Raw genomic sequence first — 25,816 nt, 5'->3', positions numbered from 1 at the left:
CTGGCAAGAAGTCTTTTAGTAAATGTCTCAGTTTTCACGTTTTTACTGAAAAAATTTTATTTTGAAAATGATTCAATAATGAAATAGACCCTTATAAAATCATTTATCAGTATCTCAGAAATAACAATTTTAGTGCTTTAGATATATGTTGGTTTTTGAGCAAGAGTCTATGAGAGCAAAAGTGAACTTGTTTGGCTCTTGTAAGCATGTGTTAGTGATGCTCTTTGAATTCTTCACTGAGAAATCTATTGCCACAGATATGAAAATAATAATATGGGAATTGTGTGAGAACTGCAAACTAAGCTGTAAGGGTCACATTCTTTGATTAAGGAAGTCAGACAAATATGATATTTTCAAAACCTTTTGTCCGTTGTAGAGGATGTGGAAGAAAATTGAAAAGATTTTGCCTTAAAGTAGACAAAAGACAGTTATTTCAAGTGATTAGAAATAAAAATAGTGAAGGAACACAGCACAGATCCCTAAAAGCAGATATCAATATAATGATCTAGGGAACCAGGCAGTGCTCTATGCAGGTTTCATTTCCTTTCCCCACTGGCCAACCCTGGGTGTCCCAACAGTCATTTGAACCCAAGAAATGTCTACTTGCCAATACCAATGACAATTGTTAGATTTAATTTAGCTATAAGCATTTATGAAATGGTCAGTGACTAGTGAATCTCCTCTTATTGACAGAATGAGGCCCTGGTGTTTGGGCACACAGCACTATCAAGACTAGTTCCTTGCTGATTCATAAAAAGACTCTTGACTAAACAAATCCTGCAGTGGAGCCCACTCACTGACTGCCACAAAAGAAAATGGGCAAAAATGTACCCTCTTAAGATGATGATATAGGTTGAATGTGTGTGGCCTCAGCATAGAAGCCTGTGGTTTTCAAATTTTGTTTTCTGAGACAGAGTTCCTACACTTCACTGTGCAGTCCATAGTGTAGGTAGGCTGGACTGAGTCTTTCTGCCTATCTACTCCTTAAATAGGAATAAAAGAATAAAAGTATTCCCTTCCTTATCCTAGGGCTTATTTGGGCATCAATGAAGTGATCACCTACCTATCGCCACCCCCTCTCCCTGGCTGCTGCTGCAGCCCAGCAGCCCCTCTTCTTCCTCCTCCTATTCCTCCTCTTTCTTCTTTTTTTCTTCTTCCTCTTCCTCCTCCTCCTTCCTCCTCTTCCTCCTCCTCCTCCTCCTCCTCCTCTTCCTCCTCCTCCTCCTCCTCCTTCTTCTTCTTCTTCTTTCTCTCTCTCTCTCTCTCTCTCTCTCTCTCTCTCTCTGCCTCTTCCCCCCCCCACCCCATGGCACCCAGGGACATTCTACTCCTGAGCTATACCCAAAACCCTATTTTGTTCTTTGTTTTGAAACTGTTTTACAAGGTTGCTAAGAGTCTCACTTTGTTGCTGAGCCTGTCCTTGAACCTGCAATCCTCCAGTCTCAGCCTCCCAAGTACTGAGATTACAGCTGTATACCACCACCACACCTAGCTTCTCTTTTTTATATATTCTCTTTAAAAAAAAAAAAAAAAAAACAAGAGCAAATCTACAATTTTGATTACAAGTAGATTTCTCCTAACACAAGGTCCAAGGATTGAGTTCACAGGAAAGGAGAGGGGAGGGATGAGGAGAGGCTGCGTGGTGTGAGACTTGAGCCAGCGCTCGAGAGGTAACTAGATGATCACCAAACTGACGTGAGGCAGGGCGTCAAGTAGTATCTAGTGTGCTGGCCACGCCAGGGAATGGCTAGTGGTTAGGAACACAGCACACTTTGTGGGTGGCATGACAGGGTGCAAGGCTAGGAAGATAAGCAGGGGCTGAACTGAGAAGTCAGACTTGACACTGGTGAAAAACTACTGTGCATTATGTCTGGGACTAACATGAAATAAGGCTTTTGATATGGGATGATTACTCCAGTAGTGATGTGGGAGATGGATCAGAAGAATATACATTCTCTAGGGACCCCCAACCATACTAAAATGTTCCATGTAATATGATGATCACAAACTAAAGCAGGAGAGTGAAGGAACACTAAAGGGAAGGGACCAGACAAGTAGAATGTATCCTGTGCCTGGGGGGCTGTAGGGAGGCGGGCTGTGGAGACGTCAAGTCTGGGACTTCAGGCCGTAGGTTCCCTTCACCAGGAAGAACACGGAAGGAAGAGAAGGTGTGAGTCCCTGATACCTATGTATTATGACTAACCCAATGGGCACTTCTACTCTTAGGATGGATGATGGAAAGGGGAAGAAGAGTGAGACTTCCATGAATATTCAGTGATTTGAGATATGGCTCACTGTCCTTGTATCATGTCAACACTAGAGAAGCACTCTTGTTTATATAAAATTTATTTTTTCTGATTTAGAAAAACATGTATTACCATTGAAATGTTCTGCCAGGAATATTCTTTATTTTTAGATTCTGAAAGCATAGTGGAATTTCAGAGCAAAGGCGCTTCTAATTTAGTGAGTATATGCCCTTTGTTTAGTGAATATATGCCCTTTGTTTTTCTCAAGAATAGAAGTAGAACACCTTAATTATACCTTTAAGCATCATTATAATAATTTCAGAAATTGTACCATTGCTAAAATGAAGCAAGATGCTTTATATTATTTGTGCTCTTTTGCATCTGGATTTCTTGAAGTACATTCTTGAATCAAATACATATAATTCAAGGATCAGGAGAACAATAAGACTTTTTTCAGAAATTCTTCAGTAAATGGATTGTGTATACACTTGCACAAACACAAAGGACAAGGTTTAATTTAATTCAAATGTTTAACAATAAATTCAGCTACAGCTGTGATTTAGTTTATAAAAAAGTTACCCTATAACAAGGTTACCTAATTAGCAATTTGTATGTAGAATTTTTTTAATATCTTAAAGATAATCTTTAAAGAAATGAAGTCCTGAAGCTGGGTATAGTGTCACGTGACTGTAATGCCAGTACTTGGGAGGCTAAGACAGGGGGATTGCACAGGTTCAAAGCCAGCCTCAGCAATTTAGTAAGGCTCTTAGCATCTTAGCGAGACCCTGTTCCCAAATAAAAACAAAATAGGACTGGGAGTGTAGCCCAGAGGTAGATTGACCCTGGGTTCAACTCCCAGTACCCCCCACAAATACATACACAAAAATGAAGTCTAGGCTTTTCGCATTTTGTGTTTAATGTGACTGAATTGAATTTAACTTTAAAAAAAGCATTAGTAGCCGAATGTGGTGGTGCACGCTTGTAATCCCAGCATTTGGGAGGTTGAGACAGAAGGATTGTGGTTCAAGGAAGACTCAGCTACTTAGTGAGGTCCTTTGCAACTCAGTGAGACCCTGTTTCAAAATAAAGAATAAAAAAAATAGGGCTGGGGGTGTACCTCGGAGGTAGAGTGCCTCTGGGTTCCATCCCCAGTACTGCAAAAAAAAAAAAAAAAATAGCATTAGTGTTGTATAACAAAAAATATTTAGCTGGGCATGGTGGCACACACTTGTAATCCCACCATTTGAGAGACTGAGACAGGAGGATCGCCATTTTGCAGACAACTTCAGCTACTTAGTGAGGCCCTTTGCAACTCAGGGAGACCCTGTTTCAAATTAAAGAGTTAAAAATAGGACTGGAGGTGTAGCTCAGAAGTAGAATGCCCCTGGGTTCCATAAAAAATATACTATGTATATTGCCTTTAAAGGGTTCAGTGGCCTTATTTTTTAATAGAATTTATGTTCTAATTCAAATTCCTTACTAGTTCTTAAATGAAATGTCCAGTTTTTAGCTCTTGTTTTTTCTCTTCCATATTACTCTTTATCATGTTGGGGTTATTTGTATGGTTTTAGTGGCAGGCAAGTTAAAAAGACCTCTATTTATTTATTTATTTATTTATTTATTTTTGTGATACTGGGATTTGAACCCAGAGGCATTGTATCTCCAAGCTCTATCTCCAAGCTCCATATAACAGGGTCTTACTAGGTTGATGAGAGTCATACTACTTGCTGAGGCTATCCTTGAACCTGTGATCCTCCCATCTTAGCCTCTCTACTACTGGGATTACAAGCATGTGCTGCCATGCCAGACTAAAAGGACCTCAATTTAAAATTAACTCCCTTTCTTCCTTCCTTCCTTCTTTTTCCCTCTTTCTTTTTCTTTTTTTTCTTTTTTTTTTTTTTTTTTTTGTGTGTGTGTGTGTGTGTGTGTGTGTGGAACTGGGGATGGAACCCAGGGGCTTTGTACCTCTGGGCCACATTCCCAGTCCTATTTTATATTTTATTTGGAAACAGGGTCTCACTAAGTTGCTGAGAGCCTCACTGAATTGCTGAGGCTGGCTTCGAACCTGTGCAATCCTCCTGTCTCAGCCTCCCAGGTACTGGGATTACAGGCATGTGCCACCACGCCCGGCTCTTTCTTTCTTGTATTGGAATTTGAACACAGGGGCCTTCTACTTCTGAGCTACATCCTCAGCCCTATTCTATTTTTTAATTTTGAAACAGGGTCTCACTAGGTTAATAGAGAGTGTCACTACTTGCTAACGCTGTTCTCAAACCAGAACTCTTCCCGTCTCAGCCTCAAGCGTGCTCCACCACGCCTGGCTAAAAGTAAGCTTTATTAAAGTGCCCTAAGTTAAATGTTTACAGTAAGACTTTTTTGTGACTATGAAAGAAATATTATTTCTGAAGAATTGGAAATTTCCAAATAGTATTTTGGCACAAAATCCAAAGTGATCATGAAAAAAGTCAGTTGAATATGTATTAAGTCTGATAGAATTGAGTGGACGGTAGGGGCTGGAGATTTAGCTCAGTGGTAGAGCTCTTGCCTAGAAAACATGAGGCCCTGGGTTCAACTTCTAACACTGGAAAAAAATATTGGGTGGATACTGATTAGATTACAGGAAACGTTGTTACTCGACATAGGAGTAAACCTAAGAACAACAGTAATGATGCTGATTTGGCTACTGGTGCTTTTACGTACCAGGATGGTCATTAACTTAGAGGTAATATAAGGGAGTGGTTAGTGGCCATGTGACCTTGCACAGGTCTTATTTTTCTTTTTTCCTAATTGGTAATATTAATAGTAACTACTTGATATGTTAGGATTAAGTGACATCATTATTGTAAAGCACCCTATGAACAGTAGCAGTTCGTATTAGTAGTTACAGAGTTGGAGCTACAATAGTTTAAACCATATTCATAAACATATTACCATTTTCATAAACATATTACCATTTAATTTACACTTTTTTTGAGTGTGTGTGGTACTGGGGATTGAACTCATGGGCATTCTATCCCCAAGATTAAAAAAAAAAAAAAGCTCTTTTTTTTTTTTTGTGGTACTGGAATTGGAACAGAGGGGCTTTCTACCTCTGGTCTATACTCCCAGACCTATTTTATATTTTATTTGGAAACAGGATCTTACTAAGCTGCTGAGAGTCTTACTAAGTAGCTGAGGCTGGCTTTAACCTGCACTATCCTCCTGTCTCAGCCTCCCAAGCACTGGGATTACAAGCGTGTGCCACCATGCCTGGCTCCAAAACGCTCATTTTTTGAAACAGGGTCTCTCTAGGTTACTGAGAGTTTTAGTACTGGCTGAGGCTGTCCTCAAACATGCAGTCCTCCTGTCTCAGCCTTCAATACCGGTATTATAGAGTTGTACCACCACACCCAAACAGAACTATAGTTCTGTTTTTGTATCTGATTTTATAGAGTAGTCTTAATTGTTTACTAAACTAAAAGTTAATATTAGTAGCTTGAACTCAGGTTTTAGCAATGCCTTTCCTTGGACCTTTGTGAACAAGAAAATAATTGGTTAAAGATAAAACTCAGCCATTAAGAAATACATGCCTCTCTATCAATCTTTTTAGGGATGGAAAATCCAACATTGAGAAATGATGCACAAATGATCAATTTAATATAGTAAAATATGTTACTTGGTAACAAAGGCAACTATAAGTGTGTGTGTGTGTGTGTGTGTGTGTGTGTGTGTGTGTGTGTGTTACTAGGGATTGAACGTAGGGGCATTCTACCCCTGAGCTACACCCCTGGCCCTTCATCATTATTATTATTATTATTATTATTATTATTATTAATGTTTTTGTTTTAAAACAGGGTCTCACTAGGTTGTGGAAAGTGAGCCAGGCATAGTGGCACACTCCTGTAATCCTGTACTTGAAAGGCTAAGACAGGAGAATTACAGGTTCGAGACCAACCTCAACAACTTAGTAAGACCCTATTTCAAAAATAAAAAATAGCTGGGCACGGTAGCACACACTTGTAATTCCAGTATTTGGGAGGCTGTGACAGGAGGATCGCAGGTTTGAGAATAGCCTCAGCAAGTAGTGAGACTCTCATCAACCTAGTGAGACCCTGTTTCAAAATAAAAATAAAATAGGGTTGGGGTGTAGCAGAAGGTAAAATGCCCCTGGGTTCAATTCCCAGTGCCACATGAAAGAAAGGGAGGAGGAAGGGAAATTATATATTGAATGAATCCGTTGTTTCCCCCCCCCCCCCCCGGTGGTAGCATTTGCTGGTGTTTATTTAGATATCTGTCATTTTCACTTTATGTGTTAAGATATGAAACATCCACGCATATACTAGTGATAGTGCACTACATGCAAAGAATGTGTTTTGGTCTGTTATTTGGTCATAAATATTTATTGGTTATCCCTTAATGCAAAGTTCGGTCCTAGGGGTAAAGAAATCGATAGCTCTTGCTCTCCGTGAGTTCATAGTCAAGGTAAAGAGATGAAACGGTATGTCAAAGGATGCTGTAAAACAAATGTGAGCTGCTGGGTTGCCAAACACAAGCCTGTTATCTTTGGAACCGGGACATGGAATTCAAAGCAGGGTAGATTTAGAGTGACCACATCTCCCAAAGGATGATGTGATCCACGCAAGATGAAACAGAAAATGTTTTTCCTTCAGTGGTTGTGGGAAGTGTCTGCTGCTAAACAGATAGCTCCATTGACATTTAATACCATGCTCTTATTCATTAATGATCACTGTAGACTAGTATAGCCCCATCTTGCTTGGGTACTGCATATATTTTAATGAAAACAGTGCATATCCCAGTGAACATTTCTCAGAGGAAGTCTTTATTTTTTTGGTGGTACTAGGGGCAGAACCCCAGGGGCTTTCTACCTCCAGGTTATACTCCCAGACCTATTTTATATTTTATTTGGAAACAGGGTCTCACTAAGTTGCTGAGAGCCTCACTAAGTAGCTGAGGTTGGCTTCGAACCTCTGCGATCCTCCTGTCTCAGCCTCCTAAGCACTGGGATTACAAACGTGAGCCATCACGCCCAGCTCAGAGGAAGTCTTTTAATCAAGAAACCTCATGGCATCGTCACTACAGTCTGTTTTAGGGCTTCTAAAACTGAATCTATGATTCCAATAATTATGTATAATATTTTACATTTGTGTATTATTTTGGGGAGAAAAAATCCCTACTGTCCATTTGAAACCCAAAAGAAAAAAAAAACTGATGCTTAAAAAATATAATTTTTAGCCAGGTATGATAGTGCATCCTTGGAATCCCAGTACCTCGGAGGCTGAGGAGGAGGATCTCAGGTTCCAAGACGAGCCTCAGCAACTTAGCAAGACTCTCAACAATCTAATGAGACCCTGTTTCAAAACAGAAAATAAGAAGCTGGGCATGGTCTCATACATTTGTAATCCCAAGTAATCTTCCAGTACTTGGGAGGCTGAGAACAGGAGGATCACAGGTTCAAGCCAGCCTCAGCTACTTAGTGAAGCCCTACACAATTTGATAAGACCCTTTTTCAAAAATAAAGAATAATAAATAGGGCTGGGGATGTAGCTCAGAGGTAGAATGCCCATAGGTTCAATTGCCAGTACTAAAAAAATAAAGAAAGAAAAGAAAATGGGGCTGGGGGTATAGTTTGGAGGTAGAATGCCTCAAAGTTCAGTCGCCAGTACTACCCCCCCAAAAAAAATGCATACACACACACACACTACTACCCATATGGTTAGCCTTAGGTTTACATTATGAGGTTCTCAGAGTTGTGATTATATGTGCACAAGGCAGTCTTTGAGAACTTCTCAAACAAGAAGGTTTAGCTTTTAATACAATCTCAGGAGCCTAGAGGGCAAAGTTCTTTGGATAGGGTTCATCTTTTCTTATTTCTCTGCTCTGAAAACTAGCTATTCACGCTTTCCAGGTAAGTTTTACTCATCTAGCCCCTGGGATTTTATGTAATCAAAATCTGGGTGGAAATTGCACTAGTGGATTTGTTCTTATCCCCCAGTTCCTATATAAACTGCAGATGAGCTGTGTGCTGCCTCTGAGCTGATTAACCTGCTGCGCACAAGATCGGCTTTGACCCTGCCATTTCAGGTCGACTTTCAGTTTCTTATTGACTCCCATACTCCTGCAGTGCGGAACACACTGTGGTTGATCATGGTGCCTTATAGTCTTTGCTCTAGTGGGAGATTTTTCTGAACCTTTTTTAGAACAGATCTTCTTTACTCTTTAACTTCGGCCATTCTCAATGGAGTTCCCGCAGACTCATCTCTGGACTGTCAGCTTCACAGATGACCCAAAGATCATTTGTCCTAAGCTGATCACTGGAATAGGAGTCATATTCCAGTTGCTCCAGTTTAGATAACTGCTGCTTGGTGATGGCACTCAGAATGAAATCCAAGTTGGCCAAGTCCTAAGCCTGGTTACTAAGTGCTGACTGGAGAGGCAGGAGCACATGGACTGTATCCTCTGCTTTCCAGCTGTGAGTCTGTATTTTTTAGAGCTTTTGTTAGTGTTCCTTGTGGGGGTGGGTGGGGGTGGAGAGCTTCATGGGGCATGTTTTTTTATTGCGGTTCCTCAAGGCCACACCAGTCTGCTGTGAAGTGCTTTCGAGCATAGGGGAGTAAATCCTAAAATCTGTTCCTTTGTCATGTCTGTTATTTGAGTTTTTCCCAGAGAACAAACAGGATTTAATGAGCTTAGATGCACTTATATAGAGGGGCAGTGAAACAGACTTGTCCCCAAATGGCCCCTGAGTATTTACTTTTTATCCTAATTAAATATTTCCAAGTTAAAATTTCTGTGTTAGTGTATTAAAAATAATGGGATTTTTAAAAATAAATGGGATTTTTAGAAAATAAAATGTCCTTAGTGTTTTTATGTATATATTTTAATGAAAACTATTTTGCTCCTCACCAAAATAATATATTTGCATTGTAAACATTACAGAATACAAAATAATATAAAATACAAAATAGTACAATTCACCTAAAATTCTAACACCTGCAGAAAACTACTGGAATATTTAGTAGCAAAAATTTTTTAAAGATATACACAGAGCCAGGCATGGTGGCACATGCTTATAATCCCAGTACTTGGGAGGCTGAGACAGGAGGATCAAAGACTCTAAGGCCTCTACAATTTACTGAGACCCTGTTTCAAAATAAAGAATAAAAAATAGGGTTGGTAGTGTAGCTCAGGTAGAATGCCCCTGGGTTCAATTCCCAGTACTGCCAAAATATATACATGTAGGAGCGAGGATGTAGCTCAGTGACAAAGTGCCTGCCTTACAGGTATGACACTCTGGGTTCAATCCCCAGTTCTTTTTTTTTTTTTTTTTTTTTCCTTTGGTGGTACTGGGGTTCCTGGAAGCCCTTCTACCTCCGGGCTACACTCCCAGACCTATTTTTACATTTTTTAAATTTGGAAACAGGGTCTCCTAAGCCAGCGCGTGCGGCTGGCTTCGAACCTGCGCAATCCTCCTGTCTCTGCCTCCCAAGCGCGGGGATTACAAGCGTGCGCCACTACGCCCGGCCAATCCCCAGTTCTAAAAAGAAAAAAAAAAATACACAAACATACACACAACATTCACTTAGAAACTTACACTTTTTTTTTTTTTTTTTTTTTTTTTTTGCAGTACTGTGGATTGAACCCAGGGACATTTTTCCTCTGAGCTATACCCCGAGCCCTATTTTTTATTCTTTATTTTGAGACAGGGTCTCACTAAGTTGCGGAAGCCTAAGTAGCTGAGCTGGTCACGAACCTGCAATCTTCCTGTCTCAGCTCCTAAGTACTGGGATTACAAGTGTGCACCACCACACCCGGCTCTCACACAATTTTTATGTATCTAAGACCATGGTGTACTTGTGCTGTGATCTGGCTTTTCTCCCTCCCCCCCCCGTGATTTTTTTCACGCCAGTAAAAAGAAATCTCTACCACTTTAATTTCTTTATTTGATTGAAAGTTTCAATTTCTTTGACTGTTGCTTTATTTTACACATTTAAGTTGTTTCTGACTTTTCTTACCACAGATCATTTTGGTACATCACTAAATGTACAACTTTAACATTTTACCAATTTTTATTTTTAGAAGAGAAATTTCTAGGTCAAATAGCAGTGTTTAAAATATTTATACAGCCAGGCGTGGTGGCATATGCTTGCAATCCCTGCACTTGGGAGGTGGAGACAGGAGGATCGCGCAGGTTTGAAGCCAGTCTCGCTGGTTTAAGAGACCTTGTTTCCAAATTAAAAAATATAAAAATAGGTCTGGGAGTGTAGCCCAGAGGTAGAAGGGTTCCATCCCCAGTACCACTAAACAAAAAAAGTTATTTTATACACACTGGTATGGTACTTTAAACATTAAAAAAATTTAATAGCCAGGCATGGTGGCACACACCTATAATCCCAATACTTGGGAGGCTGAGACAGGAGGATTACAGGTTCAAGGCCTTAAGTTCAACTTAAGGAGACATCAAAGATGTTGTCTCTGTCAGTGCAGCCACTGAGGCAAGAGGTTGAAGGTTTACCAATGGGACCGGTTTCCTTGTCTCCTCACTCCCCATCAGGGCCTGTCCACTCTAGGCTTCTGGTGTCTCCTGCTCCCTGGACTTAATCTATTTTATCTTCACTCCTGTCTCTTATATCAGTTGCCTGTTAACTTGGTGTGGTAGTTAACTTAGATCTCCTCAAGGTCAGTTCTCCGGGTCTTTCAGTAGCTTCTGCGGCCATACTTAGGTACTAAGTCCTTTGCATTCCATAGATGCTCTGTCAGTATTAAATGGCTCAAGTACTGGTAACTGAATGTGTTAACTTTTCTAAGACTATCTGTTATTCTTTGCTGATTTTTTTTTGTTTTGTTTTAGTATACTATAGTAAACAGATACACCTTGACCTAGATTGCATTAGAACAGATCCTCTTAGCATTAATGAAACGTGGCCTAAGATTCCTTTGCTAACAGTTACTATTATGTTATCAAGCTAATTGTATCATTAAACAGCACTTTTGCTGTTAAATTTGTCATCTGTTGTACTTAATTTGGCTTATTTTTCTTTGAGTTTCATATTTAGCTTAGTTGTTTATTAAATCTCTTTCACCCTATTTTAATTATTGTGGCAAATATACTTACAAAAAACCAGTTTATAGCCAAACCAGGACACATGGCACAGAGTTGTTTCTTTTAAATCTGAAGTTGACATTGAGTACCTGTTATGTGCTGAGTACTTTATAAATTCATTAGTTTTTAATTTCCATAACAGTCCTTTAATGAGTTATTTGTGATCTGTCAGTATTTAGACTTCAGGAAGGTGTTCTCCTAAAAAACTAATGCATTTCTAAAAGTTAATGCTCCAAATCAAAGACTCATCACCTCAAGGAGACAAAATTACTCCCAGGCCTTGCAAAATATAACTGTACCGAGGTTGTCCACATTGATGCTACTAGCAAGAGGTTGTAATAGAGAGATTTCACAGCCATGAATACATGAACAAAGGAGGGGTGCTTTTTTTTTTTTTTTTTTTTTTTGTAGTACTGGGAATGGAACCCAGGGGCATCCTACCTCTAAGCTACAACCCAAGCCCTATTTTGTATTCTTAATTTTGAAACAGGGTCTCCCTGAATTGCGAAGGGCCTCACTGAGTATCTGAGGCTGTCCGTGAACCACATTCCTTCTCTCTCAGCCTCCCAAATTCTGGGCTTACAAGCATGCACCACCATGGCCGGCTCAGAGGGGCGCTTTTTGAGCCCATTCAAGTACTTCTCTGGAGAAAAGGAGCTAAAGCCAGATCCTTCATCCAGAGTGAAGAAGTAACTGTCAGGGACATGGCCATGTTGGAGCAGTGTCTGCCTCCCGGCTCTGTCTCTACACCAAAGCCAGGGCCCCCTCTATCAGACCATACTGCTTTCATTATTGATTTGCCGTGAAACTGAAGAGCAAATAGTTTACAGTACCACCTGATTAAATATTTATTTCCAGAGCTATAGCATTAATCTGCTGTTTTATTTCTATTAGACCTGAAGCAGAATTATAGCCAGGAAAATAGTTAAGTAATTTTTAAATAAGCCATGTTTTTTTTTTTTTTTTTTTGCTTTTTTATTTTTATTTTTTTTTTGTTATTTTTTTTATTTTATTGGTGCACTGTATTCATACATCATAGTGGGATACAAACTTTTGTAGACATACATGCACACATCGCCCAGTCAGCCCCCACCCGATCCCCACCCCATTCTCTCCCCATCCCTCCCTCCCATGCTTGGCTTAGTGGTTGACATCTAGTATTATAGCAATTTATCCAAAATTAAAAATGATAATCTCACATAACAGTTTCATTTGTCTGATACCAAGCTTTTGATGACTTAAAGATAACATTTCAATATTTCTTTTTGCTTTCTTTCTTACCAGAGAATATTTTTTTCCTTTTTTTTTAGGTGAAACTATCATATATTTATTTTTCAGAAAAAAATCTATCCTGATATGGAATATGGACTCTAGATACCCAAAACAATCTCGAAGCAAAAACAAAGCTAGAAGATGTATATTTTCTGATTTCAAACCATATAAAGCTACAATAATTGAAACAGTGTAGTACTGTTCTAAAGGCAGATATATAGACCATTGGAGTTAAATACAAGCCTAGAGCTAACTTCTTCCCTATATTGTCAAGTTATTTTTGACAAGGTTTCCACGAAGATTTGGTGGTGGAAATAATAATCTTTTAACTAAATATTGTTGAAAAATAATAATTACATGGAAAAGAATAAAATTGGACCCTTACCTAATCCCACATACAAATATAAATCTTAAGACTATAAACTTTTAGGAGAAAATCTGGGTCATAAAACCTCACAACATTGAAATTGGCAGTGATTTCTTGGATATGATTTCAGTGGCACAGGCAACAGAAGAATATACAAACTCCCTAAAAAATAAAAGAAAATATTGTATATCCAAAGACAATGTAAACAGAGTTAAAAGTTACTAATAGAATTGGATAAAATATTTCCAAATGCTATATCTGAAGGTATATTAATATCCCAACTAGAAATCCTAAAAATTAACAACAATAAAGGCAAACAATACAATTTAGAGATAGGTAAAAGACTAACATAAATAATGAATCTCCACAGATAACCAATCTTAGTTGTCTGTTGGATGGAAACTCTTGTTTCTCTGGTTCTGGTGAGTGTTACCTATTTCTTCTTTGTAGTTAATCTCTTTGAGTATTTTCTCTAGCGCTGGTTTTGAAGACATAAATTCCTTCAGTTTCTGTTTGTCATGGAAGCTTCTTATTTCTCCATCTAATTTGATAGAAAGTTTTGCTGGATAGGAAATTTTTGGCTGAAAGTTGTTTTCTTTCAGAGTTTGGAATATGTTACTCCAAGCCCTTCTGGCTCTCATGACTTGGTTTGGGAAGTCTGGAGTGATTCTAATTGGTTTGCCTCTGAATGTCACTTGGCCCTTTGTTTTTGTTGCCTTTAAGATTCTCTGCTTGGCTTCCTCATTGGTCATTTTGACAATTATATGGCGTGGGGATCCTCTTCTCGGATCCTGTCTAAAGGGAGTTCTATAAGTTTCCTGGATCTGTGTATCAACCTCTTGCTCTATATTTGGAAAATTTTCTGCTATTACTTCCTTGAAGAGATTGTTGATCCCTTTGGTATCACTTTCTTTTCCCTCCTCTATTCCAATTATTCTTAGGTTAGCTCTCTTAAGATGGGCCCATATTTCTTCAATGTCAGATTCCTGCTGTTGGATATCTTTTTCTAGATTAGAAACTATGCATTCATTTTTGGATTGCTCATCTTCTAAGAGCGAGATTCTGTTCTCCATGTGGTCTAATCGGTTGTTTGTGCTTTGAATTGAGGCCTTTACTTCATTAATTGCATCCTTTATCTCTTTTTGGCTCTCTCTGAGTTCTTTTCGAAGCACCTCTATTATTTCTACAGTTATTTTCCTGATTTGATCTTCTAGAAATCTCTGATTTTCTGTTTTATCGGGTTCTGATGTTGTGGGGTTGTGGGCATTCATTGCTCCAGTATTATTCCTCTTTCCCATGATTTCGGAGGTTTGTGCCTTCTCTGGGTTCTTCCCTTGGGTCACTATGGCTTCACTTAAGGTGCTCTGGATCTCGAGTCTGTATTATCTCAGACCCTACTACTCCTTTACTGGGTTGTATCACAGAGTCTCCGACCCAGGGAGTCGATAGAGGCTGCTTTAAACTATGGGGGGTGCCAGGTTGCACGCTCTCCTATGGTGTGATATCTCTGCCACCACCACTCCCTCACTGGGTCAAGTCCCAGGAGGCACAATACTGGGATTTCTCCTCTGTGGCCCGCAATTTGACTCACTGTTCTTGAGTACGTAGATGTAGCTGTACTGGACTCGGTGAATTCACTGCTGCTGCCGCCGCCGGTGGCAATATGGCGCCTCTGCCACGCCCTCGGCCATGAGGCTGGCGTATTTTTTCTTCTCTGGTTTTGATTTCCACTCTGAATCCCTGCAGCGTGTGCTGAGCTCAGCCACTGGGAGCTTTAAATGCTGTCTGCGCCGAAAGATCCCGCCTGGCTGTTCCGCATCGGCTCACCTCGGCTTGCTGTAGCCGTCCGCTGAGTTCGCCGCTGCCGCCGGCAGTATGGCGCTGCTGCCGCGTCCTCGGGCGCGTGTGTCTCCTCTGTCATAAGCCATGTTTTAATTCAGAGCCTATTTGTGATTCCAGCCTTATCTCTTATCTCTGGATATGAGAATTTTTTTAAAAAAATCTTTGTTCATATGCAACTAAAAAATAAGATTACTGAATTGCTAAGCCCTCCCTTTTTAACCATTTAATCGAGGTGTTTGGAGCAGAGGTGGTTGCTGTGTTTTGTCCATGGCACTCCACAAGCCGTGGGAACACCCCTTTCCTTGTCAGTCAGTGTTTTGATTGGGAACTCTGCTCCAGCTTAGCCAAAGTAACTTTGGAAACTCCCTTTTACATGGGCTTTAACATTTATATTACACATCTGGCACTATTCTGATTTGTACAATACTAATTTATGGACTATCTCCAGTAAAATTTTAATGCAGACCTGTCTATGGTATCAAGTGGCAGGCCTTCAGATCTTTAGCTTGCTCCTCTCTGTGATTTGTGAATATGCTTTATTATGATTAAATGGTGTGAGTGTGTGTGTGTGTGTGTGTGTGTGTGTGTGTGTGTTGTGCATTATTGGGGATTGAACCCAGAGCCTTGCACATGCTAGGCAAGCATGCTGTTACTGAGCTATTTTGAGATAGTGATAGGCTCTCACTTAGTTTCCCCAGCTGGCCTTGAACTTGTGATCCTCCTGCTTCAGCCTGCTATAATTGGGATTACAATGTGCACCACCACACCTGGCTAATACAGTTCTTCAGACCTGGAAAAACATGTTTAAGGTAAAAAGTATTATCTTTGCCTGGAGTAGTGGTGCATGCCTATAATTCCACTTCTTGAGAGGCTGAGACAAGAAGATCACAGATGTAAGGCCAGCCTCAGCAACTTAGTGAGACTCTTTTTCAAAATAAAAAGGGTTGTACCAGGCATGGTGGCACATGCTTGTAATCCCCGCACTTGGGAGGCTGAGACAGGAGGATCGTGCAGTTTCGAAGCCAGCCTCAGCTGGCTTAAGAGACCCTGTTTCCAAATAAAATATATTAAAAAAAAAAAAAGGTCTGGAAGTGTAGCCCGGAGGTAGAAGGCTCCTGGGTTCCATCCCCAGTACCACCAAGTACGACTTTTCGGATCTTTTTCTGTGCAAATCTTGGAGGGTTTTTATGTTTTGCTTTAGTACAGTTAGGCTTATTTTGTTAGATGACAAGAATGGTTTCTACTTAAAGAATGAAATGGAATATCTACATAGCAAGTCTGTGGGGCAGGTAATGCTCATGGTAAAGGTGTATTCTTATGAACCTGTGTTCTTATATAACACAGATGGTGGCCTATTATATTGTCAAAGAAATATACCTGAAAGCAACATATGCAAATAGATCTACTTAAAATGTTTTTTAGCAACAGTTTACTACAAAATTACAATAACTGGCAATTATATGCTTTTCATGTGAAAGACATTCTCTAAGTGTTCTATATATACAGATACAAAATTCCTATACTTGCCTGAATTTGTTTGGTGAAAAAAAGGTCTTGATTTTCTTGAGGCTAGTTTATATTTTTCATCCTGTGTAACCTGAGTATTCAGTTATTTCCTGCAGAAATATGACTGTGTGGATTATGTGGTGCCGCCTCAGATCCTGCTAGTTCTGTATGCTGAATAAACATCTGGATTTATCAAATTTTAAGTGATTTATTTTGTATATCTTCAAAGTAGCATCCTGTATTTTTGTTTTAGGAAAGGACATGGGCAGTGTTTAGATTTTTTTTTTTGGTTAATTATTTGGGAAAAGTCACTTGTTTGAGTCTAAAAAAATCTGGACATGTTTTTCCAGCCTCACTGACGTGATCAAAATAAATGTTGAATGATGTTAATGTTGTGTACACTTAGAATTTAAAGAGTCTAATTTGGTGTTCAAAAAGAGGTCTCTATTTTATGGGATATGCATCTTTATTTCTTTTTACTAGAAACTTTGGAATAACTAATCTTAGCTTTGAAAGACACTTAGTAATCATAACTGATATCTGCTTAGTAGGTTGTATTCCCAGCCCTTTTCACTGTTAATCTGTGTTAAACAGAAAGAATCCTGGGAACTCCCCTTTCAGTTGTCCTTTTGGAAAGCTTGTTTTTAATAGCACTTTTCTTTCTTGGCTTGCATGACATTTTATCTTTCTTTTCCTTTCTTTTTGCCGTTTGCAAAGACTCTTGGGAGGATTTGACAGATTTGGTGGAGCAAATGCGCGATGATACAGAAGGTGCGTGCCACACCAACATCTTTCAGCTTTTTTTTTCCTTTTTTTTATTTTCTAACCACCTTTTAGTTGTTTTCCATAACAAGTAGTATCAGATTTAGGTTTTATTTCTCATGGCAAGAACTGAGAAATCTCTATGCTTGTGGTTCCAAGTAAAATAGCATTGATGTCTATTTACACTGCTCCTTCCTTTAGGATATTTGTTAAATAACATTTTAAAAGAAACAATATTTCAAGATGACATTAAGTTTTTCTATGGCTTATTTTCATTTGTTTGTTGGAAAAGTACAAATTTTGTCTTATGTATTCACATATAAAAATGTAAGGCTGGGCATGGTGGCGTAAGCTTGTAATCCCAGTATTTGGGAGGTTGAGACAGGAGGATCGCACAGGTTCAAAGCCAGCCCCAGCTACTTAGGCTCTCAGCAACTTAGTGAGACCCTGTTTCCAAATAAAATAGGAAATAGGCCTGAGAGTGTAGCCAGAAGGTAGAAAGCCTCTGGGTTCCATCCCCAGCACTACACACACACACACACACACACACACACACACACACACACAAAGTGTATATATCAATATATCTGTAATATATAGATCTATAAATATTATAGATCTATAGATATATCTCTGACTTTTATAGCAGTTAAAATCAGATTCCAAGAATAAAGCGTTTGATCTGGAATGTTGTTCTGATTTGTAGATTTCCATAGTATTAAACGCTTTCAGCTTTATCACATATTTCTTTTCTAGTGGAATTATTTTGAAAAGTGGCATTTAAATGCTAATATATGACCATTTCCCAAAACCAATAACTATTTCTTCTATAAACGTGACACCTAACTAATGTGGTGTACACATTTTATACTAAAAACAGAAAAATTGAAGTCGGATGTGGTGGCACACAACTGTAGACCCAGTACTTGGGAGTCTAAGGCAGGAAGATCACAGGTTTGAGGCCAGCCTCAGCAACTTAGCAAGACCCTTAGTTACTTAGTGAGACCCTGTTTCAAAATAAAAAATAAAAAGGGTTAGGGAGATAGCTTGGAGATAGAATGGCCCTGGGTTTAATCCGAAAGGAAAAGGGGGCGGACATTTTGAGTTTCTGCTCATTGTACATCCTTTCACTTTGCCCAAGCTTCTAAAGTTATCTCCAAGCTTCAGTGCCTACTTCTCTAGCACACACACCACTGCTCCGCCCAGACAGGCCTTCCACTCACCCCCCAGAGCACTTCCTCCCTCCACCTTCCCACCTTGCCTCTGATAGATGCCCCACTAATCACGTTTTGGCTGTTTTTTGCCTTCATTCATTTCTCCAGTCACTTATCTCCTGCAGAACTCAGAGGTTAAGGCTTTTTATTTGTTCTCTAATTCTTAATATTTATCCCTCTAGTTAAAATGTCAACTTCATGAGAGCAGAGATTGTCTTAAACTTCTTGATATCCTTATCCGAGACAGTACTGTCTTCAGCAGATCTGCTCACTCAGAACAAAACCAGGGCAGTTTTCTCTTCCCAGTGATGCCCAATAGTATCTTAGTCAATATTTTCCTTTGAGTGAGTAAATTATGGTCCTAAGTTTCATTTCTTTTCCTAGAGTCAAACTATTTTTATGCCATATTTGATTATACTTTTAATAGAACTGTTTACATATAATTCAATGAAAAGAAAAACACTATTATTTAGGTAATGAATAAATTCATAGATGAGAAATAAAAATGTTGACTCATTTAGTGAGTAGTATTTGTTATCTTAATTACTGCTATTACTGTTATTGTTGTTATCTCTCAGTACCATCAGGTATAAGGCTTTAATAGGCGAGATACTACAGAAAAATGCTACATAACATCTGCGTTCTTCTTGCTCAGCAGTGGTCAGTGGTCCCAACAACTCTGGAGACTGAGGCAAGAGGATCACTTGATCTCCTGAGTTCATCACTAGCCGGGAAACATAGAGACTCTGTCTCAAAATGAGCAAACAAAAGATTTGTGCCTTTTTTCAGTTCTTATTCCGCCTCACTTTTAACACGGGCAAATTTCCATTTCTTTACTACAGAGAACTAATGTAAGAAGCAGGCCTCGTCGAAGAGTCAGCCTCTTCTATTTCATTTTGGTTTTGCTGGAGATTTTATGGATGGTTATTACAGATGAAACACCAAAGAGGGAAAAAAAATGAAACTTTAACAGTATAGCACACAAAATACCCAGAGATGTGAATCATTGGCACCTTGATGATCTTAGTAGATTACCCGTCAGATGTTATATGATAATGTTGTTCAAGGCTTTTGTAGAAAAGTCCTTCTGGAATGCAACTGTTGTTTAATTCAAAACGAGAAGAAGGAAATGGCTGTACTTGTTAACCTTTACTCATTTTATTCTTTTTAATATTTTCTAATTATTTTGTCTCATGGAATTAATCACAATTTTGTGAAATGCTAAAATTTTACTATATTAGAAGATCTTCAGTATTGAGCAGTTTCAATTCTATTTCTCATCTATTATTATGGATGTGGCATAACAGTTTGGCCTCTTTATTTGTATATTTTAGATAGGGTCTCGCTGTGTTACCCAAGCTGGCCTTGTGGTCCTTTTGTCTCACCCTTCCACGTATTGGGATTACAAGCTTGTGCCACCACACCTGGCTTGTTTTGTTTTGATACTGGGGATTACAAATAAGGCCTCACACCTACCAAGAGCATGCTTATCCATTGAGCTTCACCCCCAGTCTGTGTCTTTGTTTTTACATCTCAGCAATACTGAAGCTTTTTATAGCCAATTGTTTGTTATAGTGATTGGTTTTACATTTTGTGTGTTTTTAACTTGTGTCTAGTAGAATGTAAAGGGTCTGCTTAGTACAGAGTTGTATTCTACATCTATATTGAGACATTCTACCTCTGAGCTACATCCCCAATCCCTGTTTTTTATTCTTTATTTTGAAACGAAGTCTACGTTGCAGAGGGCCTCACTAAGTAGCTGAGGCTGTTGAGAGCCCGCAATCCTCCTGGCTCAGCCTCTCAAGTACTGAGATTACAAGCGTGTGTCATCACGCCCAGCTTTCTACTTACATTATATACCATTTGGTGTGAGTAATTTTTGTCTAAAAGAGTTTTGTAACTCATTAGGAAAATAAAAAGGGTGTGTTTTGTTTTTTTTGGCAGTACTGGGGGTGCCCTTTACCACTAAGCTGTACCTCCATCCCTCCCTTTTTTTGAAAAAGGGTCTCACAAGTTGTTGAAGCTGGCCTTCAACTTGCAATACTTGTCTCAGAATCCCAAGTACTTGAGGAAATTAGATAATAGACATATACCACCATACCTGTCTCCAAATATTAAATAATAAAAAGAACATAGTTAGCCGGGCATGGTGGCGCACGCTTGTAATCTCAGCATTTGGGAAGCGGAGTTAGGAGGATTGCCGTTTGTGGCCAGCCTCAGCTACTTAGAGAGGCCCTCTACATTTAGTGAGACCCTATTTCAAAATAATAAAAAAAAATAGGGCTGGGGATGTAGCTTGGAGGTAGAATGCCCCTGGTTTTGATTTCCAGTACCACACACAAAAAAGCATAGTTTACTACTTCTTATTTCTCAATAAATATTGAGTTCTATCTATACTCAGAAGCCCTTTAACAGATTTTGTAGTTGGCTACAGGACTATCTCTCTGAGGGTTGAAATAGGATAATACTGGGATTTGGGGAATAACATACCTATGTAAAATAGTACCTGAGATTGCTGTTTCTTTGACATTTCCTCTCCCCGCCTCCAGTACTAGAGAACGAACCCAGAACCATTCTACCTCTTAGCTACACCCCCAGACCTATTTTTATTCTTTATTTTGAAACAGGGTCTCACTAAGTTGCAGAGGGCCTCACTATGTAGCTGAGGCTGTCTACAAACCTGCAATCCTCCTGTCTCAGCCTCCCCAGTACTGGGATGACAGTGTGCATCACCACACCCAGCTGACATTTGTTTTATGTATAGACTTGGTGTTCACCATGTTGAAAAACAGATGGAAAACATGTATAAGAGATTTTCTTAGCTATCTCACATAATTATTCAATGAAGGTTCCACTTGGTCATTTAATAAGTAAATTTGTTCTCTTTATAGAGTAACAAATAATTATAATAGGCATTTTTGTTCTTAGTATGTCCCAAGCATTTCTAAATGCTTAACAAGAGCTGGGCGTGGTGGTGCACGCTTGTAATCCCGGCATTTGGGAGACTGAGACCAGAGGATCGCAGTTCGCGGACAGCCTCAGCTACTTAGTGAGGCCCTCTGCAACTCAGTGAGACTCAGTTTCAAAAGAAAGAATAAAAAATAGGGCTAGGGGTGTAGCTCAGACATAGAATGTTCCTCAGTTCCATCCCCAGTACTGTAAAAACAAACAAACAAACAAACAAACACCCTATCATCATTTTATAGATGAGAAAAGTAAGCCGACAAGAGTTAAGAAGCTTTCCCAGTAGAACAAACTCAGCAATAAAAAAGAGCAAACTACTGATAGATGAAACAACTTGATGAATCTCCAGAGAATCATGCTGAGTTTTCAAATAGTCAATTTAAAAGGTTACATGCTTTATGGTTGCATTTATTTAACACCCTTAAAGTGATAAAACTATAGAAACAAAGAACAGATTAGTGGTTGCCATGGATTAAAGATGGGGTCAGGGGCATGAGAGAAATAAGTGTGTCTATAAAAGGCCAATATTGATCCTTTGATCCTTGTGGTGATGTAATGTTTTGTGTCTTGACTGTAATTCAGTGTCAGTATCCTGGCTGTGAAAATGTACTGCATACTTTTACAAGGCGTGACTTTTATAGAACTAGGTAGTGTCTGTATTCTTTGCAACTTCATGTGAATCTGTGTGTGTGTGTGTGTGTGTTACTAGGAATTGAACCTAGGGTCATTTTACCTCCAAACTACATCCACAGTTCTATTTTTTATTTTGCAACAGGGTCTCACTGGGTTAATGAGAGTCTCACTACTTGCTGAGGTTATCCTCGAACTTGGGATGTCTCAGCATCCCAAGTACTGGGATTACAGGAGTACACCACCACACCCAGCTCACATGAATCTTTAGTTATCTTAATTTAAAAAGTGTAACAATATGGCTGGGGATGTAGCTCAGTGGTAGAATGCTTGCCTAGCATGCATGAGGTCCTGGGTTCCATCCCTGTTCCACAAGGGAAAAAAAGTGATTGTAATAATAGACAAAATAAAAGAAGGTAGGAAAGGAAGGAAGAAAGTTCCTAAGGCACACTGCTGGGGAAAAGTTGGGGTATAGTCAAACTCCCACAGACTGGCTTTAAAGTTATGCTCCTTATCAATATACTACAGTCCTTTAAACTTAATTGACTGAAAAACTACTGTAAAGTATTGGGGGTTTTTTTGGTGCTGGGGATTGAACCAAATAGCATTGTACCTCTGAGTTAAACCCCTGTCCGTGTGTGTGTGTGTGTGTGTGTGTGTGTGTGTGTGGTGCTGGGGATGGAACCCAGGGTCATCCTACCTCCAAGCTACACCCCCAGCCTGATTTTTTTATTCTTTATTTTGAAAAAGGGTCTCACTAAGTTGCAGAGAGCCTTACCAAGTAGCTGAAGCTGGCCACAGACCCGGATCCTCCTGACTCAGTCTCCTAAGTACTGGGATTGCAAGCATCATGCACCAGCACACCCATAACTCCAGCCCCTTTTTATTTTTTTTGCAGGGATGAAACCCAGGGGCATTCAACCTCCAAGCTACACCTCCTGCCCCTATTTTTTATTCTTTATTTTGAAACAGGGTCTCCCTAAGTTGCAGAGGGCCTCACTAAGTAGCTGAGGCTGTCCACGAACCACCATCCTCCTCCTGTCTCAGCCTCCCGAATGCTGGGATTACTAGCATGTGCCACCACTCCCGGCTTCCAGCCTTTTTTTTTTTTTTTTTTTGGTGGTACTGGGGTTCCTGGAAGCCCTTCTACCTCCGAGCTACACTCCCAGACCTACTTTACATGTTTTTATTTGGAAACAGGGTCTCTTAAACCAGCACAGCTGGCTTCGAATCTGCGTGATCTTCCTGTCTCTGCCTCCCAAGCGCGGGGATTACAAGCGTGCACCACCACTCCCGGTTCCAGGCCTTTTTAATAGCATTGTATCTCTGAGTTAAACCCAAGCCCTTTTTATTTATATTTTTTATTTTTAAACAGAGTCTTGCTAATTGCTGGCCTGGAACCTGTGATCCTCCTGTCTCAGCCTCCCAAGTACTGGGATTAAAGGTGTGCACCACTACACATAGCTAAAAATATCTTTTCATCAGTACTCAGTATATACATCATTTATTTGTATAAATCTAAAAAAAGTTTCATGAAACAGCACATAGCCCAACCACATGGGACACACAATAAATTGATTATATGACCCACTAAAAGATTGTGACCTTTATCTTAAAAGACACTCTAGTACCTGGTACTGCTTCTTAATATATACTGTCTACATTTGAGCTCTAGCCAAAGAACTTTTCCTGAAATGTAATGACTGTTTCTACTCTGTGATTAGCACACCTTAAAAATTGAACCAGCTGGGTGTGGTGGCTCACACTTGTAATCCCAGCGCTTGGGAGGCTGAGACAGGAGGATTGCACAGGTTCGAAGCCAGCTTCAGCTACTTAGTGAGGCTCTCAGCAACTTAGTGAGACCCTGTTTCCAAATAAAATATAAAATAGGTCTGGGAGTATAGCCTGGGAATAAAAAAGCCCTTGGGTTCCACCCCCAGTACCAAAAAAAAAAAAAAAAAAAAAAAAAGTTGAACTATGAACCACTAACTGAATATCCTTTTTATTTATTTATTTATCTATTTATTTATTTTTGGTACTAAGGATTCAGCTCAGGGCATTCAACCTTCAATCTATACCCAAAGCACTCCCCCTTTTTTTAAACATGGTCTTGCTAAAGTTTCTGAGGCTGTCCTCAAACCTGCAATCCTCTTGCCTCAGCCTCCCAAGTACTGGGACTACAAGCACCACCACTCCTGGCATCCTACGTCTTTTTAATTTTCTTCAAACTATCTACTCTGGTGAAAACTCTTTCTTATAATTGCCTCTATTATCCCTATGCATGATTCTTCAACTCCAAACTTGAATTTTCATTTATAACTATGTGACAACAAATATGTTGAGATTTCTTCCACATAAATATCCCTTACTGTATCCAAAAACAAGGTTATTTTGACCACTCCCACCAAATCAATTACTCAGACTTTTATTTTCATTTTCAGCATACTGTTTCAGTCTTAAGGCAAAGCTTGGGTTATTATTTTTATTTCTTCATTTCCTTAACAGAGATTCCTCAATTCAACCCTTTTAACTACTACAGGTCCTCATAATAGACCATTTTGATCCACTTACCCCAGTTCATTTTGTATAATTCTCTCAAATTAATCATACCAAGTAGAACTTTAATCTGCTTCATGACTACACAAGCCTACTTTTAGAGAACCCTTTGTCTGACTCTACCCTAGCTGTATTTTTTTTTTTTTCATTTCTCTCTAGTCAGAACTCCCTGCTTCTCATTTTCTCCTCCTCACTACATTCACCTGTTTCCACCATTTGGAATAATTTCCTCCCTGTTTTCTGTTATTTCACAGCATAAGGTCTGCCTCAGGCCCTACAATAAATATACTGAGATCATGCTTTTATCCATATTACTTTTGGGGTTATCTCATTTGGAGCATTAGTGTACAATATCCTGGGGACTTAAGACAAATTATTCCTGATTTTTTTTTTTTTTTTTTTTTTTTTGCAACAGGGTCTTGCTGCATTGCTGAGGCTGGCCACAACCTGCTATCCTACTGTTTCAGCCTCACAAGTATTGGGATTACAGGCGTGCACCACCACAACTGGTCCCAGCCCTTTTTACTTTTTATTTGGAAACAAGGTCTTGCTAAGTTTCCCAGGCTGGCTTTGAATTTGCTATCCTCCTACCTCGACTGCCTGAGTTATGGTATTATAAGTGTGTACCACTGTGCCCAGCTGGATTATTTTTTATTAATAATTTAGTATGTTTATATATTTAGTTCTATTCAGATTTACCTCTGAGCTACACCCCCAGCCCTATTTTTTATTCTTTATTTTGAAACAGAGTCTAAGTTGTGTAGGGCCTCATGTAAGTAGCTGAGGCTAGCTATAAACCTGCAATACTCCTGTCTCAGCCTCCTAAATACTAGGATTACAAGCGTGCACCACTGCACTCGCTTAGATTTTCTATTTTGTTTCAGTCAGTTTGGGTAGTGTGTATCTTTCTGAGAAATTATCTATTTCATCTGTTAGCTAATATGTTGATGTACCTGTGCCCATTATATTCCTTTATTGTTGTTTTTCTAAGATGAATATTAATATTCTGTCTTTCATTCTTGATTATTTTAGCAGTTTCAATCTTCTCTGTTTTTCCATTGGTCACTTTGGCTAAATGTCAGTGTTGCTGATCTTGTTCACGAAACGGGTTTGGATTTCACTGACTTTCCTGAGCAGTATTTTTCACTGTATACTTCTCTAAGCTGTTTCTCTCCTCAAGCTTTCTATTGTACTTATTATATTCCCTTGATGAAGCCAGCTGTGAAATGGAATCGTCTAGGTCTGAGCTTCTCAAACTTCAGTGCACATACAGGTTGCATGGGAGTTTCACTTCCTGGTGAAAGTACAGAACCTGATTCCCTAGTACCACTGGGGCCTAAAGTCTCCCATTTATCAC

General features: G+C 39.3%; 1 protein-coding gene across 3 annotated transcripts in view; it reads left to right on the top strand.

The window, feature by feature from the left end:
- RUFY3 (RUN and FYVE domain containing 3) overlaps positions 1-25,816 on the top strand; it is a gene marked incomplete at both ends in the record, with an annotated part of 68,004 nt that overhangs the window by 1,587 nt on the left and 40,601 nt on the right. Inside the window, one exon of one of the 3 annotated variants that reach the window (XM_080697644.1) lies at positions 17,051-17,104. The exons of the other annotated variants lie outside the window; for them this stretch is intronic. Within the exon in view, the coding sequence (XP_080553770.1) occupies positions 17,051-17,104 (54 nt within the window). The remainder of the gene's footprint in view (positions 1-17,050; positions 17,105-25,816) is intronic. 3 annotated transcript variants of the gene reach the window in all.

The sequence above is a fragment of the Muscardinus avellanarius genome (genome assembly GCF_963383645.1).
Source record: "Muscardinus avellanarius genome assembly, chromosome: 6".
In the NCBI taxonomy this organism is placed as follows: Eukaryota; Metazoa; Chordata; class Mammalia; order Rodentia; family Gliridae; genus Muscardinus; species Muscardinus avellanarius.
The sequence above is the reverse complement of the archived record's forward strand: the minus strand, read 5'-3'. Positions and strand labels throughout refer to the sequence as shown.